This window comes from Agelaius phoeniceus, chromosome 6 (genome assembly GCF_051311805.1).
Source record: "Agelaius phoeniceus isolate bAgePho1 chromosome 6, bAgePho1.hap1, whole genome shotgun sequence".
Lineage (NCBI taxonomy): Eukaryota > Metazoa > Chordata > Aves > Passeriformes > Icteridae > Agelaius > Agelaius phoeniceus.
Window position 1 is genome coordinate 12,262,497 of NC_135270.1, and position 21,122 is coordinate 12,283,618.

The 21,122-nt window shown below is 42.3% G+C and overlaps 1 protein-coding gene across 1 annotated transcript in view; it reads right to left on the reverse strand.

Annotated features, from left to right (window-relative positions):
• The window catches only part of SWAP70 (switching B cell complex subunit SWAP70), a 36,225-nt gene that overhangs the window by 11,717 nt on the left and 3,386 nt on the right, over window positions 1-21,122 (reverse strand). Inside the window, exons 2-4 of the mRNA XM_054635144.2 lie at window positions 15,512-15,652; window positions 10,310-10,483; window positions 2,299-2,526 (exon numbers count right to left, since the gene is read on the reverse strand). Coding sequence (XP_054491119.1) covers window positions 2,299-2,526; window positions 10,310-10,483; window positions 15,512-15,652 — 543 coding nt within the window. The remainder of the gene's footprint in view (window positions 1-2,298; window positions 2,527-10,309; window positions 10,484-15,511; window positions 15,653-21,122) is intronic.

Sequence of the window (21,122 nt, forward strand, 5' to 3'; positions counted from 1 at the left end):
AAACCACAGATGAAACTGAAACATCAACATCAATATAAGCTATGAACAAGTCATATAGAAAGTATACTCTGTATCCAGAGTATTCCAGATTATGAAGATAAAGAAGTTGGAAGGAAGACCATGGAACATTTTTCTGTAATGGCTTTCATCTATAACTGAAACACCTATTAACATTTTTAATACATACAAATGTTCTTGTACTAAATATATATATAAAGCAATGTGCTGTGGCATACTTAAGCCAAAGGTATCTTTCTCTACAGGTCTGAGGAGTAAGAAAACATTCAGAACAGTTGAAGAAGCCTTTTTGTTTAAAAAACAAACCAAACCAAACAAAAACCCAAGCCACCCCTACACATACAGCTTATCTGTGCTCAGCTTTTCTAGCCACTGAAACGTGTCCAGAGCCAAGGCCGTGCCTATTCCCAGGTGGCATCCCACTCCCCTGCTCCACACCAGGAATGCACAGCTTTGTCTGCCACCCCCACACTCGGGGCTGAGCTCTGGGTGGTTGCAAGGTCATGTGAAGGACTCCTGCAGCTTCAATCTTTCATGCTTTGCACAGTCTAAGTCATAGGCAGAGTTTTTTTTTTCCTTTCCTGAATTACCAAATTTGCTTTCAAAGCCAAGTCAGACTAATATTTTCCCCTCAAATTTCTGCAACATATTTACCTATTATTTCAGTATCAGCTGCCTCTCACCTTCCAAGAACCCATTGAGAGCTCTTGAAAAGCAGGAGCTTTTTCACACCAACCATCACACAAAAGACACATCTTTCAGAACACTAAATACCACAAATTTAACTATTGCTGCTACCCTCTGTAAGCCTTAGAGATCCAGGATGTGTTCAACAAAAAGGGTAGCACAATGCTTGGTTATGAGACCATGTGTCATTAATTAATACCTTGAAGCAATTATGTGATTACTGCAATAAACAGGACAATTCTGAGAATCAACAAGGTACCAGGATACTGAAATCACACAGAACTCCACCCTCCACCAGGTCAGTAAGTGTCCAAACTGCCCAGGAGGCACAGGGCCAAATCTTGACACAAACTATTTTTAAGTGTCAAGGAACCATTCAAAGGCACTCAGACATCCTTGAGAAAGAAGCCCAGGCACCAAGAGAGGAAAGAAAGGAGACACAAAACAAAACAAACAAACAAAAAAAGGTGTGGGGGAAGACACACAATGCACTATCAAAACCAAAAAGAAATCAGATTTTCTCACAAGTTTCAAGTAGGATTGAACTGACACTGGTTAATTTATTTTCATGGTACCAAACAGCAGAATGACTTCATTTTGCCCTCAACTGACTTTATGTGTGTGTGTGTCCCCAGCCCTCACCTCCAACAGGCAACCAGCAGTTAACAAAAATAGACTTTTGCATTGTTCTGTGGGTATTCTAAAAGAATTTCCTGTGCCAAGACCTTCTGATGGTTTCTTCAGAACAGCTTAGGAAAGCCTGCCAAGAAATCCTTAGTTTCTCTCCTCACCAAGAAATCAAAGATGAAAAAAATTCTCTTGTCAGGTAAAAGTCAATTTTAAAGAGCTGTCTAGGTAAACTCTGCTGTGACCCCTCAGGTCCCTGTGGTACTTCAAATTCCCATGAAAGAAATGCAGTTTTTAAAGGCATTCCTAAACTGATAATCCAGTCACTGGAAACCTGAAGGAAGAAGTTTGCTAAGAATACAAAGGCCAGCATGATTTCTGGAGTCTGAGTGCAGGTAAATAAGCTGTCAGTCATGTAGCCTGCTAAGCAGAACAAGAAGGGACAGCCCTCTGGAGCTCTTCCACACCTTTTTGCCCTGTTGAAGTGGGGCACTTGAGAAGCCAAAATACCCTGGTCCAGACCCCCTTGTTTAAATATAGAGGTTGTGCCCAGCACAGCTGCCTTTCCTACAGCATAACTGAAACTACAGAATAGCATTTCCAAGACTGAAGAGCTGTAAACAGAACTGAGAGCATGATGCAGCTATTTTGTGGACTAACAAGCAGCTGGTACTAGTGTAAAAAAGGTAATATTTCAAGTCAGAGCCCACTTTTTTCACTTTCTAAGAGCAAGCTCTCCCAAGAAGCAACTCATTCATAATACTGCTACAATTACAACAATCTGAATAGCAGCACAATTTCTTTTATAAAAATGAGCTCATATTAAAGAACCCTTACAGATAATTTATCTAATTTCCTCCGGCTCATCATTCAATAGGGTAAAAAAATTTGAGCACAAATTGAACATTTTCTAATTAAAGCAATAAACAAGTCTACTTTAGAACATTCGTTCTCTGTGGTTCTTACCTGCTTGAGTACATCTAGGATGAGCTCATTGAAGACCTCACTGATTGCCATGGACACTGTCTGCCTGTCCATTCCTTTACTGAACTGCCCGCTCCCGATGAGGTCGATCAGCTCCCACGCGGAGAGTCCCTCTCGACTGGTGTTGAGAGCAATCTTGTAATGGTCAAACTGCTCCTGCTGCCAGCCTGCTCCCATGGCTTCCGTGATCTTTTTCAGCAAATATTCAATCTGTGCAGAAACACAAGCAGAAATCCATCATTTGCAGGAAAACACATTTGCAAGTGTTTGAGAGCTATAAAGGAAGTTTCTCCAGAGACTCCCATTACAGTGAGTTTCCTATGCTCACATGTAGGCCCCCACACGTAGGTGGTTCAATTAACAAAGGTTTTAAACTCCTGTCTCAGCTGAACTCTTCGCTGCCAAGCCCATCCCTCAGTTACTCTCTTCACATGAAAACAAAGAATTGAACCTGACAGCCTCATTTAATATTTCAGATTCCTACAGAACACATGGGACCTTCCCTGCAATGGCTTCCAAACTGTGAATGACTGAAGCGTGAGAAAGCAAGAAGTTTCAGAAAGTATTTTGCAAGCAGAAAGCAAACAAATAACAAAAAAATAAGAAAAGAAGGCTGTTTGGACTAGAAGTGAAATGAAAAATGACCAAGGTATGATCTACACCTGACCCCTCTTCTCTAGCTCTCAAGCACTCCATCCCTGGACACAATCCTGACAGTTGTATCAAAAGAAATAAAAGAAAAAATATTTCGCATCTGCTTTTGTTACCTAAATAAATTCTCCTTGTCCTTTAATCTTTCATCACTCTGTAAGCACTACCATGCACAGGACAGTAACACCAGTCAAAACAAACAGAAGAATGAAAAAGAAGCAAAGAAGGCTAGGGCTCTTTAGTCTGGTTTTTTATGTTGGTTTTAAACTCATCAATGTTCATTTGCAGTATTTTAAAGTAAATCCATCTACAGTATCTACATCTGCAGTATTTTAAAGTAAACCCAGCTCTGAGGACATGCAAATGCTTTTAATGACTCTCTAAATGAAATAATAGGTGAGGGCCTTCCTGCTACAGCTCAGAGTCACCTTTTAGCTGGTCTAATAGGCTTTTGAGTCTCTATGCAAGAGATTTGGGAGTACAAAGAAATTAAGGAGTGTTTCTGTCCCCCACACATTTCACCACAAGGACTCCCAGGCCTCAATATATGATGGCTGCTGTTTCTCTCTCCTCCAACAGGCACAGCCAAGTCCCTTCCTTTCCCCCATGTCTATGCTCAGGAAACACAAGTGTGCAGTAGCACAGTAAATCCCAAATCCACCCTGCAGAGGGATGTGCTTTTCCCACTATTTCAGCTCTTGGTGTCACAGCCCCTGCTCCAGGGCATGTGGGTAAAAGCTGCAGAAAAAGGAGAAGCTGCAAAGCTGCTGCAGCACTGGGAGGAAAGTTCCTGCTCCTCTGAATGGGCTGGAGTACACACACCTCCAAGTTGTGCCTGTCACATCCTCCTCAAGTCTCTCTTAGGAGAAGACAGCCCAGCCAGGCACAGAATATGCTTCCAGAAATTGTAGGGAGCATTGTTTTTCAGGCCAGCCTTACCAAGAAAGACACTTCAGTAAGTTTTAGCTCCTCGTGCAGTTCTTAGTAGCAAAGATAGGGTCTAACAGAGGCCTCTGCAAAAGTGGCATTCAAATTCACAGCCTTTAAAATAAGCTTTGCTGATTTTCACTCTCCAAAATCCTTAAGTTAAAAAGACAATCCAAGGCTTTCAAGCATTGACTACCATAAATCCTCAGTATTCAGTTACTGGCAGGAAGCAGCTTACTTCCTACTCCAGACATGTTTTATAGAAAAAAAAAAACAACCCAAAAAAAGCCTTCACAGAGTGCAAAAACAGGAGCACTGAAAAGCTGTTTCAAACCTCCTAAAACCTTGATTTTTTCACCCACGTTCAAAACACATTCTGCCAGTCTGCTCATTCCCTTTGAGCAGCATCAGTTCTGAACTATGATCCTGAACTGGAAAGAAAGCTAAAATAACTCAGACTTAATTAGGTAGATGACATATCTGCCAAAATGCTACAAAATAATAGTCATTAAAAAAAAAGAAGAACTCCAACTATAAAATTCATTGTTCCAGAATTTTACCACCTCTTACACTGCTTGAGGCATGGCAACTTAAGGCCTCAAGTTCTCAAAGTCCTTTGGTTAATTATCTAAAAGTACCAGGTCTCACCTGCAGACAATGGAACACACACACAAAGAGCACACCTGAATCAATTTTTTCCCATTTTTGCTCAAGCCATATAAATAAAATGTGGATCAAACTAATGGTCTGGAAATGATGCATTGCAGAACTCTTGGCCAGTACATGTTATCACAGAATACACTAAAAATAAGTCAACACATTGTTTCCTTTAGTGTCATTTGTACACTTTTAATCTTTTTTTGGTTCATAGATTAGATTTAACCATTTAAGTCTGTCAACCCCCATCTGCAAGTCACTTACATGACTACAAATATCCTACAACCTCACTAAAGTACATTAAATACTCATTATTTTAAACTACATTAACTCTTCTTAACTGAAAAATGACCTGTGCATGTTACAATACAATTTCTAAAATTTAAAAAAATTAAAGGTTTATCTCGAATTTAGTCACATACATGGCTAACCAAAGTTCCCAGAAAAGGTTTATCTGATCTATCTGCTCAACAGCAACAGTAACCTTTGCACAGCATGAATATGGAAGTATGAGGTAAATACAAAGAAATAAGTTGCAATAAGTGTGAAAGCAAATAGCAACCACCCATTAGGTGCTCAAATGAGGAACCCCTGAGAGCAAATGACATTTCCCCTCCTCCACAGAGATATGTCAACCCAGCAAATAACTGACAAATTAAGTCTCCTGTCTCAAACATAAACTACTCTTGTGGCTAAAAAGCAAAAGTGAAGTGATGTTTGCTGCTATTTTAACAAGGCCTTGCTTTCAGGTCAAAAATATGCAAAACACAGGTGCAAAAATACCAGGGAGTTGTTAACACTACATAAACCAGGAGGGACCCAGTGGCTCCACACTACCAAAACCAGCTTCCATCTCAAAATTTTCAGCCAGAATTTTGCCAAGAGAAATCAAAAATAATAACAAAGAACAGAGTTCTTATTAGAGTCTGTTTGGGAGCTTCTTTCAGAGGGCACTTTTTCCCCCCGCCATGTTTCAGTGTCTATTTGTTTTCCTCTTCCAGGTATTCCTGCTTCCATGAGGAATGAAGCATCATAGATTTTTCACAAATATTTCTGATACACTATAGAGTAGGTCTCTTAGAATAAGAAAAATAATGCCAAGGAGGCCTTCATGCCCAGCAGAGCACAGCAGACAAGGCTATTCTGGTTCACACTATTCAAATAATGTTTGTGATATTAACAGAGCAGATGTTAAAAGTCTACTCACGTTGCCTAAAATTCTGTGGGAGTATATGTCACTGGGCCACAGCCATGAAAGCAGTCAGAACCCCTCTCACAGTCACCAACTCCTTTTCTTCATCCCATCAGAACATCACTTACTTTTATGTAAAGTATTTGTTTCTTCCTTTCCACCAGCAAAACTGTGTTCATTATCCAGCATAAGCCACTACCTTGTTTCTTTTTTTTAATATTGAATCAGTGTTAAGTGAAGTATAGTAAAGGTCAACTCAAGAAACAACCTGCTGTGTGAGCTGAAAACTATTTCATATTTCAGCAGCCAAGGAAGAAGGCAGTGAAATGGGAAGAATGCCAAGTCTTCCTAACCAAGTGACTAAAAATCTTCCTAGCCACTGTCATCAACTTTTAGAGATCATGAGTCAATTAAAACCCCACACAAGCAGCTTTCATCCTCTTTATATCAGTTTCAATGTAATTTCTGAAGGGCCAAGGGTCAATTCCCAGTATTTCATTCACTCTTTCAGTTTCTGGTACTAGAATGCAGAACAAGGAAGCAAACATGGCCATAAAAACACACTCCAGAAGAATCACTACTGGATCAGATTCTCACCTCCCCAAGCTAAGAAAACATCACCTCATTTTGACATGCACAAAAAGCCACACAAGGCTTATTCCTCTCAGGAGGATTAGAAATGCCATCTGTTAATAAATTTGAAGACTTTTGGTTAATTATCTAAAAGTACCAGCTCTCACCTGACCTCCTTAAATTGGAGGACAAGTGAAAAATGACTGTACAAATCTTTCCTTGTGAAGCCAAAAGCAGCAAATGTGTTTGGCTTACTTGAAACTAACTGTGAACACTGGATTACAACACTGAGTATGCAGCTTGCAGCACGTGTATCTCTGAGTTTCACCATGAAGAATAGCCCAGAAACACAACTAACCACACACCACAGCGCTCAGGCGATAAAGCATTCCCAAGGCTGCAGTCACATGTCCAGAAATAAGAAAGGGGAAGTGCTTGAAAACCTTTTTATAAAACAGAAAATGTCTGGTTAAAAATTACCAAGACACACAAATAAGTCTGTAACAACTAAGAGGTGACTTGTAAGGAAAGCTCATGACAAATAGAAATATTTCTCCTCTTATGAATTCAGTTCTCTCCACCTTTTTTGCTTCATTCTATCCCTCTCATGGAAGAGGTAATGCCTGCAAGAGCTGAAGGAAACACACACTTGGATGTGTGCATCTCAGATGATCTAATGGAAAATCTGGCTGTGGGGAGGGGAAGGAGCTCCCAGCCAGTCCCTGCTTTCTGCCTTGGCACATGAGCACCTTTGCAAAATAGACATTGATGGATCTCTGCTCCTTCCCAGCTCTTCTGAGTGCTCTCAGCTGCCCACCAGTAGGCAGCAGAAGGAACACTGGAGTGCAAGGCCATTCCCAGCTGTGCCCAGTGCTCCCTGTGGCCACCAGCTCCTGTCCCTGTGTCACCTGAGTTCTCCCCATAACACAGAGGGATCCTCTCAAGCTTGAAGTCACATTCCAGAACTGCACATCCCAACCCAATCCCTTCCCCACACTGGTTTTACAAACCTTATCTCTCTCAAGTGCAGGGCTGGCATCCCTCCTTCCAGGGCAGGTGAGGAGCACAGGCCAGTCACTGCCTCTGGCTTTCAGCCTGGCCTCTGCTGAACAAGCAGCATCTGCCCTTGCATCACCTCTCCACTGCTTTCAGATTCTCTCCTGGTAACTCTTTTCCTCACCTTGCTCAGCCTAAAGCTCTTCTCAGCCTGCATCTCTGAATCCTTTCCAAAGCAGCTTCCTTTCCCTTCTCTGGATGAGCTGCAGCCATTTGCTGCCCATTGAACCCTTGGGCAGGGAATCAAGACTTACACGTTGTAGCTGGGGGTAACACCCTGCCACATTCAGCTGCCTAAAAGGAAAGGGCCAGCACAGCAGCACCAGGGCAAAAGTACATGACATGGGCAAGAAGGAAAGACAGTGACTTCAGTAGTTAGTCAGCACAGTGCAAATAAAGTGAAACTGCACTCAAGCAGTAGGCTTCTCCAGATATGAGATCTATGAAGTGACAGCAGAAACCACTTATCTCATTTTAAAAATTGCAAAAAGAAAAAAAAAAAAAAAAAGAGGAAATTCAGACTCCCAAGCTCCCAAGCATGTCTCAAAGAGCAGCTGCTCCACATGAAGTTGTGTTAATACATTAAATTGAGACCAAAGTCTTGTAATTTTCAACAGAGGATGCAAAAATCTTCAAGGGATCACCCTTCCAAACTGAAAGCATGTGGCAAGTATCTCAGTTACTTATAAAGTGGAAAAGAAACAAACAAACAAAACAAAAAACCAAAAACAAACAAACAAGAAAAAAAAAAAAAAAAAAACCCACCCAAAAACCAAAAAACAACCAAAAAAACCAAAACAAAAGCCAACAAGTGGAAGGGAGGGAGGAGGGGGAACAGCTGGATCCCACACAAACTGCTGGATCTCTGAACCAGAACTGCAGTGGATGGTGTGTTGCAATATTTTCAGCCAAGGATTAGAGCAGGGCAGGGCAGGAGAGCCTGCTCCCTGGGTGGGAAGTGTAGCCACACATGAGAGGTTTACACTGCTCTCAGCAAAACATCAACAGCACAAACAGCAGGGCTTCCATCCCCCTCCTCCTCTCCTTCACTTTGTAAAAATCCCCTCACTGTACACATGACCTGCAAGGCATTTTGTAAAAAAACATCTGAGAAAAAGCAAAACTGGCTGAAACTGAGACTTTGCATTTTTATTTTGGGAATTTTGTGCAGAGAATGGGAAATTTTCTGGAAAATGGGAAATTTTCCAGAAGTACAGAGAACCTGATGCAGGACCAGTGCAAAGCAGAAAGGAGTGTGTTCAACAGGCAGCATTCCTCCAGTGGCTGATTACATTACCTGTGTGGTCTGAGGGAAGGTGGAGTGAATACAGGCATTGTATAGGATAAGAACAGAGCAGCCTTTCTTTGTCAGTCAGGCTCTGTAAGCTTTCTTTAAACAAATTGCACAATTTAAATCTTGCTGTCATCAAGGAGATGCAGACACAGATCCACAATCAGAATTTTTTTAACAATCCAAGTAGAAGAGCAGTACAGGTTAACCTGGACATTAAGGATGGGAAGGAAAGCAAACAACAGCACATAGAAAATCTGGAAATCAGGAAATTCTCAGCTCAGTGCTGACTCTGCAGCACATCTGCCAATGCTCAGACATGTTGCCATTACCTGGCAGCAGCCACAGAAGGCAGCACCAATCTGGGGCTTCCTTGGTGGAGAAGGAGTGGGGAGCAACACCCCAGAGCTGGCAGGGCTGAAGCTTTTAACCATGCCAGCAATTCAGGAGATGTGAAATGTCTGCCCACAGGTAAGCCAGGCTGCACAGCAGGACACACTGACAAACCAGAGATGTGGATTTCAGTCCCAGTTTTGGCATTTTTAGTAGCTCTGACCTACCATGCCAAATATAGCACCACTAAGAAAGGAGCTGTCTTAGCTTTTATAACCATGATCCCTGTTTCCCAGAACCAACAGAAACAAATGGGACAGCAAGCAAGAAGACTGTCTCATTTCTCATGGGAATACAGCATGCCAGGCATGGGCCAGTCTGGCAAAATCAGAAATGTGCAGAGTGAAAGTGTTCTGCTAAAAAGTGAGTCAGAAAGCAAAACTGAAGAGTTTCTTTTGATAGGAGAGCTATCTGTACTTGAGGGTTTGGCACAACACCTTGGAGTCCAACAGTTATGTTGTGAGTGGCATGTTAACCAGACTGTTTTGGTCCCTGGCTGTTCAACAACTTGCAAATATTTATTATTCCATCCCTCCAGTGCTGAACTGCAAACCACTGGGATTTGCATACACAGTTTTGCAAGGGATTATTTATGCCAACAGTTCTGATCTTTCTGCTTCTTTCCCCACCCATCCCAAAGGGGAGAATAGTGGAGATACCAAAATCTTGCTTGAGGGTTAAAATACCTATTTGAGTGCTGCCAATACTTGTTCATGAACTGCAAGAACAAAGAGATCTCTCTGGTGTTATTCCTTCAGACATTTCAAGCAAGAGTGTTCAGGGGCTGGTTGGTTTTATCAGAAACAGACACCACCATAAAATTTTGTATTGTCCTTTCCATCAGGAGGGTGACATAAGACTGAAGACACACCTTGCAAGTCACAATAACACAGAACATGAGGACATTTTTTTTCAGAATCACATGGACCTTGTAAAATTGTAACCACCTATAAGTAAGTGCAGTGATTAAAGATCACATCCATGCATGTCCTGTTTATCCTGTTTAGTCCAGGCTGCTTAAATGACAGACACACAGAGCTATCAATATCTCAAGTATCCTGTGGAAATCCCCATATATCCACCCTGGAAGACAGAGAAATGCATCCAAGGCCTTACAATACTAAAAGAGGGGAATAAAAATTTTAAATTAAACAATATTTCCTCTTAAATTTCTAGAGAGTACCACACTTAACACAGTTCAACTGAGATATTAGGCAAACTGGAGTTAAAGAGTTTAAGTTTTTGGTTCTTACCTCCTCAGGTACAATGATTAAAGGGTATTTGTCCTCTGACAAGAAGTTAAAAATAACCCACACTTTAAATGCATCTTCATCACTAATCAGCAAAGGACTTTTAGAGAGGTTCTTTTTAGCACAGAGAGTCCAGCACATCCTGTTGAATTCAACTTTGTCAAAGTTCCCTTGAACCTAAAGAGAAGAAATTGAAGAACAACAAAGAAATTGATATGCATGAATGGCACAGAATAGCAGATAGACAATGTTTGTCAGGTTTCATCATACAAAAAGCACAAGAAAATTGCAGTTTGCACAAAACACCAAGGCCCAAAAAGAGCACTGTAACAACCTAGTCTGACTTCCTGCATGGGGTAAAATAAGGATTTCCTCCTAGCAAAACTGACATCCAGCCTCCAATTTCTGGTTGAGTTAATTACACTCTGACTCCATGGAAAAGAGGCTACAGTGCACTCTGTGTTTCCTCTAGCACATCAGCTTCCAAACCATCTCCAGAACCCAGTTCCAGCTGCCCTCCTATTGCACTGACTTACTGAGATGATTTTATATAGCAAATTTGGAAACCAGCATAGCCAAATCCACATGTGGATATGCTAAAAGCAATATTGGAGCAACAACCGGGAAGGACCCTTAGTATGTTTTTTACTTCACATTACTCAAACTAACTCTTGAAGAGTATTCATAAACACAGAATAATTTTTTCCTCAAATGCTAATGCACTTAAAATCTCTGTTTTTTCTCAAGCTTGCAAACCTTCACCTCATTGATACAAAAATCCCTCTTGTTTTCATTATCCTTTATCATATCTAGCAGCTGCATCTACAGATCTGTGAATTATTTATACAGGCAAGAGCTCTAATTTACTGTTTTGTTTTCAAACCCTTGTTTAAGTTATACATTAAACCTATTTATTATCTCCCCATAACTTAGCAACGCTATTTCTTTACCAATGTGTTACTGATTAAGGCATGTTTGGCACAGTAATGGAAGCCCCTTTGAGATTTTAGAAAACACATCTAAGGAACAGGTTCTTGTACCTCTTGTGGTAGTGAGACCAGTAATGGTCAGTGGTTTTTTCTAAAGATAAGCCAAACCACAGATCTCAGGTGCTTGAAGAGTACCAATGCAAACTGTCTGATTTCCTGCCCAGTCTGGCAAGCAGTCAAATACAGTGACCACAGCACACTGGCTCAGTCAGTGACAGACATGGAAGTTGATGAACTGATGTGGGTGCAGGGGAAAAGGAGGGGAAAAACGATTTAAAAAAAAAAAAAACCAAAAGCAAACAAGAAACCAACCTGATGACAAGAATAGTCTCCAGGCATAAGAGTGAGGCTATCAAAAAAAATCAGAGCTTGCATGAGGCTACAGCTGTCCTTTGAATGAGGTGGCAGCTGTAGGAGCCAGAGCTGCTCCAGCCACAAGCTCAGCATCTGTCTTGCTTGCACAAGAAACACAGATCTTGAATGAAACATCAACTGAATGAACAAAGACCCTCTGGATGAAGGGCCCGAAGTCAGGATTCCTTCACCTCTGTTCTATTCACCAGCACTTCCCTCCTTGGCTACTCTTGCCTGTGCTTTTTCTGTGTCCTCTCCACCCTGCCCAATGAACCATGACTTCTCTTCTGGCAGTGCTTTTCCCACCCTGACAGTGAGCAGTTCCACCTTGGAAATGTCCTGGTGGTGCACAGGTTCTGCTACCACAGCAAAGCAGGAGTGCAGCCCCTCAGACACTCCTGTCACAGCCCAGGTCACCTGCAGCACGTCCCTGCCACCAGGGCTGTGCACCAGTTGAACAGGAGGTTTCAGAACCATCTTACCACAGGGGAAGAGGTCCCACAGTGCAGCAATCCCACTTTAGACATGAAAGCCCTTTTTTCAGAATCCAGATTTGGTTCTGAGACAGACTTTGTGGGGCCCACGTGTCATCCAGAACATAGACACTGTTTAGGAATTATTCAGGACAATAATTACATCAGCACATAAGCCCTGGCTCTCCAAAATAACAAAAATATAGCAAGCATTGCTAGTCTAACTTGCATTCATGAAGTTGCCTGGAAGATGAGGTAACCTAAGGTTTGAACAATGCCTCCCCTCACCAGGACTCTTCCCTGCTCTGAATAAGGCCTGCTGTAAAATGGCACCACTGCCATCACTGAAAGGGAAACATTTCCAATTGGTATTTAAAGATAGACGTTGTAAATAACAGAACATGCTAAAATATGGTTAAGGAACCAAGTAAAACAAATTATGAAGACACTATACTGGCAAATCACAGCTCCCTCCTGAAAGAGACATTTACAGAACAAGACAGGTTTTGTTTCTGATGCAAGAAAATTCTAGATAGATGTATCTGCTGAGTAACAAGATGCATAACATTGGAAATCTTCAATCAGACCATACTAATTACTGCAATAATTTACTGAAATTACCTATGTGAATAAAGGAAATTAGTTGTAGCAAATGTACCTCACTTAACTACCTTGTCTTTCTTCACAATTGTCCCTTTCTTGATGATTCCTTGGTTCTATATAATAAAGCTTTATTGCAGGATAAGTTAGCACCAAAAAAAATAGAAAAAGTTACAACTGCATTTAAGAGTACAACACAAGTTATTTCCAAAGGTTACAAAGTCCTCTCAATAATTTTCTAAGTCACAGCTATATAACTATTTTAAAAGAAATTTAAGAAATCATCCATAAAATATTTATGAATGTCTTAAAGCAAAATATCTTAAGATCAAAAAACCTTTCTTGAGCCACTGGCTCTTGCTTGAATCAATTAACTCACTGTAAGATGCATGACTGGAAATTGAGAACTTCCTGTGTATCTGGGGTATAAAGCATCACTCCTTTTTTAGTAGCTTTGCTTACTAACAGCAAAGAATATACTAACAGCAAAGAATATACTAACAGCAAAGAATATACTAACAGCAAAGAATATACTAACAGCAATTTTTCTACAATCACCCCATCTAAAATAACAGATTACGCCTTGGAAAAATAAAGAAGGAGTTTCTTGTTTGCTTTTTTGTTTGTTTGTTTTAAACAAAGGAGACACGCAATGAATCAGTGACTTCATCCCACTGCATGTTGTCTTTTGGCACTGATTAAACTCATCTCTAAAAGAAGTCACAGACAAGATTTTTCCTGTCCAAAAAGACAGCCTTCTGTCCAAACAACTTCACTAATTTTCTTATTTACAAGCATTCAGTCAAGATCAAATAACATCAAGTTATAGATAATTTAATCCTTTTCCTTAACACTTCAATCTTTTAAGATTAACTGATGATATGGATATATCAGGCAATCACTGGAAGCCAGATCAGTATATGAATAAAACAAAACAAAAAATTATACATAGTCATGTCCTTCCCTTTCATACCTACTTACTTACATAGCCAGGTCTGTAATTTTAATATAAAAGTGTCACTTAAATGCCATTTTGCTCTTCATTTCCATAACTATTCTCCCTAGAAACACTCTTTAACAATAAAGCATTTTTATATTTGAAAAAGCCATACACATCTCTTTTGGGTTTTCTTTACTTAATGGCTTGCTACTGTCTACAAAGAGTATTAACCCACTGTGGTTCAGCCTCTCCCACTGTAATCCTGTGGTCAAAATAAACTAAGGCCTTTTCTTTTATCCCAGAATTTGGGGAAAAAGACTGCTTGGTCTCCACAGGATCTCAGACAGCCAAGATGAAGCAGAAAGGCTATCACAACTTCTTAGGGACAAAGTAGGATTCTTCAGCATCAAACAACCAAGACATTAAAGAGTTACCTCTACCTGTATTAGAGGCCAACCACTCCCACACATCAAACAGGACACTCTTGGCCTGTCTCTCACACTCTTTGGGTGGGAGAGAACACAGACTAGAGAGGCAGAGAAGCTGATAAACTAGATAGAAGCTGATAAGCCAGACATAAGCTGCCAGACTGCATTATATATATCCCATTCTCCACCACTATTAAATGGAGGAGCAGAAATCAGCAAATGGGGCTGAGGAATTTGCACCATCTGCAATTGCTGCACTGGACTTCTCGGCAGTATGTCAGCTCAGGACTTCTTCACATAACGAAACAGAGCAAACAGCTCTGTATCTCTGCAGCCACAACATCAAAGTTTGAGGGTTTCTGGGGCTGGCCCTCAAGTGTACAAGAAATCAGTGGTGTTGAAGCTGATGTTTCCACCATCACGTGAGCTGCTTTTGCTACCCAGCCCAGTATGTGAACAGAAGACAGAAAAAAAGCAGGAAGATCATTGTTTGGGGCTTCCTAACTTTCCATCCCAGTGACCACCTACTTTACAACATGATGGAGAGGAGAGGGAGAGGGAGAGCCCTGCTGGCTTTCCAGAGTTTCTCCTGAAACAAGGCACCACAGAAGACTGAATAATGCTCTGACATGAAAGGAAAAGAACTTGCAAGACATTCACGCCCTAATGTCACCCACTGTAACCTTCTGAAGGGATCTACTTATTAAAGTACTTGGTGACAAACAGTGAAGATATTTTGATATTTTTACCCTTTCTGTTTGCAAAGGAGTGTGTGACAATATTCTGTTGTAGCTGCAGTATAAAGTGGGACAAGCTACAGCTCCCAGACACTTTCAGATAAATTCAGGCTGAGGTGCTTTATTGTCACAGCATGTCACAGTAGAGACAGCCACAATACACAGAGTATCACTGCACAATTTCAGAGGGCTGCAAGCCTCTGCCCTTCTTGTTCTTTAGCCCAACCTTTCATACCCCTCATGTTGATGCACTGCACCTGTGTGCCCTCTGTTCCCTTTGGGGATTGGTCAGTAACACCTCAGCACTCCATGGCTCATCACCTCCAACACTGCTCACCTGCTTCTCACAGCTGCAGCCCATTGGGGATGGGGCTCGGCCACAGCCCCACTCCCAATTCCCACAAACTGTGTGCCTACTCTTTATTAATATGAGCACAGTTCTGCATGACCACAGCTTAGGCAAGGGCCAGATGTAACAGGAAATACAAGATGTGGAGAGCAGTGCACTCTTCTATTTTTAGGCACAGGCTCCCCAGAGTAGCCACGCCATGAGGACCCACAGACACACTCCCAACCAGTGTTTCCACACCAGCAGCAGCCTCCTGCAGGCACCAGTCACCACAAAGACACTCTAACAACAAAAGCTGATACAGGAAGCACAGAATATGAGAATTCAAAACTTACCTTTTCCAAGATGAATTTGTTTAGATAAGGCATATAACCCTGATTGGAAACTGGTCCTTCGTCATCATCCCTAAAGTGCTCTTCCAAGGCCACTGGATCATGGGGAACGTTTAACACTGTGCACAAGTTGTGAGACAGGACCTAAGGACAAAAGATAAACCAGTGACACTGCTGTCAGCCTTAACCATGGTGTGCTCCCTCCAGAGCAGACCTGTGACTCCAAAACCATGTGCAAAGTGATACTTTGATGTCACCACAAGTTCTGCCCCACAAAGTTTTGCAAAACATAACCAAAAAATCCTCACTTGATGGTTTCAGAGAGTTGATTGTTACAGAAGCAATGTGAGCACAGAGAGGTCCAGCCCTAGAGAGCTACAAATGCAGCTCCCCTTTGTACATATATCCCCATGCAGCTGAAAATCAGGAGAGGCATGCAGGAACACCAGAATAATATTTTAGAGTGAAGTCAGATAGCTATCAAAACAACCACAATCACCTAGCCTTTGAAACTATAAATATTTATATCTAGTGAAAATGAGTAACAAAGAAAACAATTTAATATGTAGCTTTAGTTTACAAAGAAAAGACTATTCAGATTAAAGCATTAACTATGGATTTCTCTCATCTGCTTGCTTTTGGGCTGCTTCTCAACATTGACCCCATGGTTCAGCTGCAAAGGAAAGTAATGTTACAGAAAGAGGAAGGGTTTAGGTGTGCTTCTCAAATTTTTATTTTAAAAAGCTATTTGCATGAAGTATGTCACGAACCTGACACCCACTAACACTCATGTCTGTTCTTGAGAAATGACCTTCAAGAAGAGACTACACACTTGACTAATTTTAAGGAAGTACTGAATTACTAAAAACAAACTAGCCAGCCCATCTCAAGTTCTTCAGCCCGAGCTGAGCTTTGCAAGCACAGACCAACACCTCAGTACCAACAGGAAGGCAGAGTCTGGGCAGGAGCAACTCCTGTGCCACCAGCACTTCCCAAAAAGCAGCAAAGCACCATCCCTCCCCCTGGCTGTTCACACTGTCTGCGGTCAGGTCAGACCTGTAACAGGCTGCCCACATCACCCCTTGGCATGATGCAGAGCTGAGCCTCTGAAGATGATGTACCACCAACATGGGCTGGGTTAAGGATTTAGTATTACATGCCATGGTTTGCGTGGGAAAAAATGTAAAAAAGGCAAAAAAATACAGCTAAAAAAAGTTATACAAAGGTAAAACAGATCACATCTTTTCAAAAGGTATGCTGCCAGTGCTATTATTTTTTTTTTTAATTGACAACTACATGGGACAAAGTGCAACTGAATTTTGTGGATTTTATATAGAATTTTTAAAAAGAGACCAAAATGATGCAAAGAGAAAACAGAAAAAAACCAAAAACCAAATGTGCAGAAAACTTATAAGCATGCCTATTATGCCTATTTAGGTGAGTAGACACAAAAGATGGTCAAAGATGAAGTAGTTGTAAAAGAAGAAGTGAAAGTCTGAAGTCGTCAAAGCCTAGGAAATCAAACCAAAGCTACACACTTAAAATGTCTGGGCTTTCCCCCACCCACCTACCACCAAGAAAGAAGAAAATGTACATTTACTATTCTGATGCATGATAAGGAGACAGCAGAATCTCTGTGTTAGTTAGCAGAAAATATTACAAAGATAGCCCAAAATGTATATTGACTTCAGAGGAGAATTCCTCTCTACATACCTCCGAAGTTAAACTTGCTTTCAGAAAAGAAGACATTTCCATGAGAAATACATATTTTCACAGATGTATGCTAACACTAAGGCATTAGAGCTAAGAAGGCCTAGAAATTTTTTAAGAATTAAACAACAGCATCAGCCATAGCACAACAAAAGCTGCACTTCCCAAAGCAGCAAAAGAGCATTTAGAAGTTATCACATTTCACAGCACTCTCCATCAATAGTATATTTCACTTCAATCCATCCTTGTCTCCAACCAGATCAAGAATTTGAGTCCATGTGATTTACATATGGGGTTGGGGGAATGTACTATCATGTGTGCTTCCCCTTCTATTTAAGGCTTCTGCTGTTATTTATAGAAGCTTGAGGGATTCTTGAATTTCTGAGAGAGAGAGATGATTACTGTTTTCCAACCACACTGGAGTTGCTAATACTATAACTAAAAAAATACTCAGCTAATAAAAATATTCTGAAAGCATGACTGATTTCAGCCTACTACCAAAGTAAATTAAAAAGTCTTGATAAAATACTTTCTTATCATGTGCTTTCTACATATTTGTCTTCCTTTTTTTGGTGTTCTTGCTGTGCTTGGGCTGTCAGAAACCTAGGTGCTTTCCACATCAAGTGACCAACTTACCAGGAAAGAATTCCACTTTCAATGATTTTCTAAGATCTGCTTTATCTGTGATCTCTCTGGTGCCCAGGGCCCTTTTCATAACTCAGGAAATTCCTCGGCGCCTGCCAAAGCTGCTGTTCTCAAACACGGCCAAGTGCCAGCTGAATTCTTCACGTGCAGGGTAAGCCAGAAAAGTTCTGCCCTGAAGTCTCCTTTGGTTTGGTTTTGTTCTCTCAAATCACATTATCTGGACCTGAAGATACTCTATGTTAATTAACAATTTCTAAAAACCCCAACAAGTAGCTGAGCACTAGACTAATTGGGGCACAAAAGAATCATCTTGCCTTGCAGAAGCTACATCAACCATGAGGAAGTTTTGCAGCAGTCAGGATTATTCCCCCAGTGCCCACAGGGTTGCTAGGCAGCTTTCTCCTTCCGCATTTATCATGCTCTGGATGCCACATTTAACAATTTACCTTCGTGCCAAAGCCAGCTCCTGCCCCAGCCCACACACTCATCTCTGCTGCAGCACATGGACACAGTGGGGTCCCCAAGCTGGGGTCTGAGACAGCACAGGCAGCCTGCAGGGGGTTCATGATACCAGTGCACTCCAGGTATAACAATTCCTTCACTTTCCCTTGGAAGTTTTTAAGAAGGATGCCTGGTGGCATCCCATCTTTCCCTGGGAACGCTGAAGGTGTTCTGTTCCAAATACAAATACAAGCAAGCTGTCATCACAGACTTTGGATTTACTTTATTATGTCATGTTTCATGCCTCTTTACCTTCAGGTCTACTCTGCCAGAGCTGCTCCTCTCTTGAGTTCCCATTTTCCTAAACTTTCAGTGCGTGTTGAATTGTTACCATCTGAGTAGTTTCATTTAACCATGTCCCATACAAGTGATCTGCATTTCTACAGGGAGAGGGAGGATCTGACTACCTACTGCTCAGTGACAAAAATTTGGCCCAGATGACAGTGGGAGCCTTACCAGGGCAGACTAATCCTGCAGCAGCCATTGTCAACTTCTTGGTAGTTTTCTCTTTTTCTTTTCCATCTTTCAGGGGGGTCCGCCCATTCCCCGTCTCTTTTTCAGATTTTAAAATGTTGGCATCCCAGATCCCAACAGCTCCGTTCGGTGGCTTTGTGTGAATTCATTCCAAGACATTCTTGGCTCATCTCTCCCTAACATCCATGTCAGCAGCCAGCCAGCCAGCCAAAATAAGGCTACTCACAAGTACTTTCCCTTTTTCTTTTATGACCAGTGTTAAAAGTAGCATCATGTAAGCCCCTCATCACAAGCACCAGGTCTTTTCATCCAGGGTACACCGAACACACACCACATCCTGCATCACCACACCCCCAAGGTCCAGCTTCCTTATCCACTCAGGTAGCACATACCCCATCTGGAGCCTCAATATTCAACATCAGGGTTTCTGCAGCAGCCTCTTTCCCAGCTGGATGAGTGTATTCCAGACCAGGTTCCTGACACTTGTGTCCTTCACCCACACAGCTCCTTTCACCACTGGGCGCTTGGACATCCCTCATCAACATCACCATTTTCAGCAACCTCACCCCTCCTTCTGCCCTCATTATCTGCACAATCCCCCTTGGCCTCCAGTCACATCCTGGGGTCAGCCTGAATCTGCCTAAGGAGTCACGGCCTTTCTGTCCTGGGGCTCCCAGCCCTTAGGAAGAGCTCCTTGTAAACATACTCCAGGTACTGCAACTTCCTTCTACATCTTCCCTGACAAAAGAGAATCACAGAATCCATTAGGCTGAAAAAGACCTTTGAGATCATCAAGCCCACCCTATGACAGAACACCACCACATCAACCATGGCACTGAGTGCCACATCCAGTCTTTCTTTAGACACCTCCAGAGACTCCATCACCTCCCTGGGCAGCCCATTCCAATATCTAATCAGCCCCTCTGTGAGAAGATTCTTCCTAATGCCCAACCTGAACCTCCTGTGGTGCAGCTTAAGTTTTTGTTCTCTTGCTGGTTGCCTGGATGAAAAGACCAATCCCCACCTGGCTACAAGCTCTCTTCAGGCAGATGTAGAGTTGTAAGGTCATTGCTGAGCCTCCTTTTCTCCAGGCTAACATGCCCAGCTCCCTCAGCTGCTTCTCACAGGACTTGTGCTCCAGACACTTCACCACCTTTGCTGTCCCTCTCTGCACTTGCTCCAGCACCTCAATGTCCTTCCTAAACTGAGGGGCCCAGAACTGGACACAGCACTCGAGGTGTGGCCTCACCATGCCCAGTACAGGGGACAATCCCTGCCCTGCTCTTGCTGGCCACACCGTTGCTGAGCCAGGCCAGGATGCCACTGCTGCCTTGGCCACCTGGCACAGGCTGGCTCAAGGTTAAACAGGCTGCTGATCCACTGGGAGCTGCTCCTCTCAAGCACAGCCTCATGGCCCTGTCATTTCCTCATGCTCCCCGTTTTAGTCTACAGGCAGCCTGGGCTTCCCTGGCACAACATCGTGCCTCCCTCACACCTCACCGACAGCACGGCTCACGGTTACCCTAACTCACACACTGTGAGCCCTGCTGACAGCCCCAGAGCAGGACCCTGTCCCTGAGTCACAGTGAGTAATTTCCTACTGCCCTGCACCACTGCACAAAGCCGATTGTCCAACGGGGTCCTGCCCACTCAGCCAGGCTCCCACCCTGCCCCTGCCTCACTGCATTGTTCAAGGTCTTCCTCTGCGCTCAGACCACCCCTCTCACCCCTGATTACACCATTCTTCCTCTTCCCACAGGCCAACTTCTCATCTAGGGGAAAAGCAAAGGCAAGGGGTACAACAAGCCTGTAACACTCCAGAAATGAGAACAGACCGGTATGGATTTTCTAAGCCTGACAAGTAGTTTTGGTCACCCAAAGTTATAATACAGGCCTGAGCGAGACAGTATTTGCTCATGTGGCTCACCATCCACTTTCTGCAGATAGCACCCAGGAGTCCAAGACCCCAAGACTAAGAAAATAAACCCCAATGCAGCATGGAAAACAAGAACACCAAAACAAACCCACCGCCTAAGCAGAGACAAGTCACAAAGCAACAAGTGGAAGAGCTGCCAGAGAGGGTTTAAAAACTAACTGGTGGATTTTTCCAAGATCCAATCATACACACACACACTACAAGCAATTTTGCTGGCTGTCAAGTGGAACTGTATTTGAAATTACAGTGTTTCAAGATCCAGATGAAATGTGGATTTAACGCTGATACTTAAGAGAAACTTCTAAAACAAGTTAATTTTAAAATTGTAGGTTGTAAGAAAGATGAAAT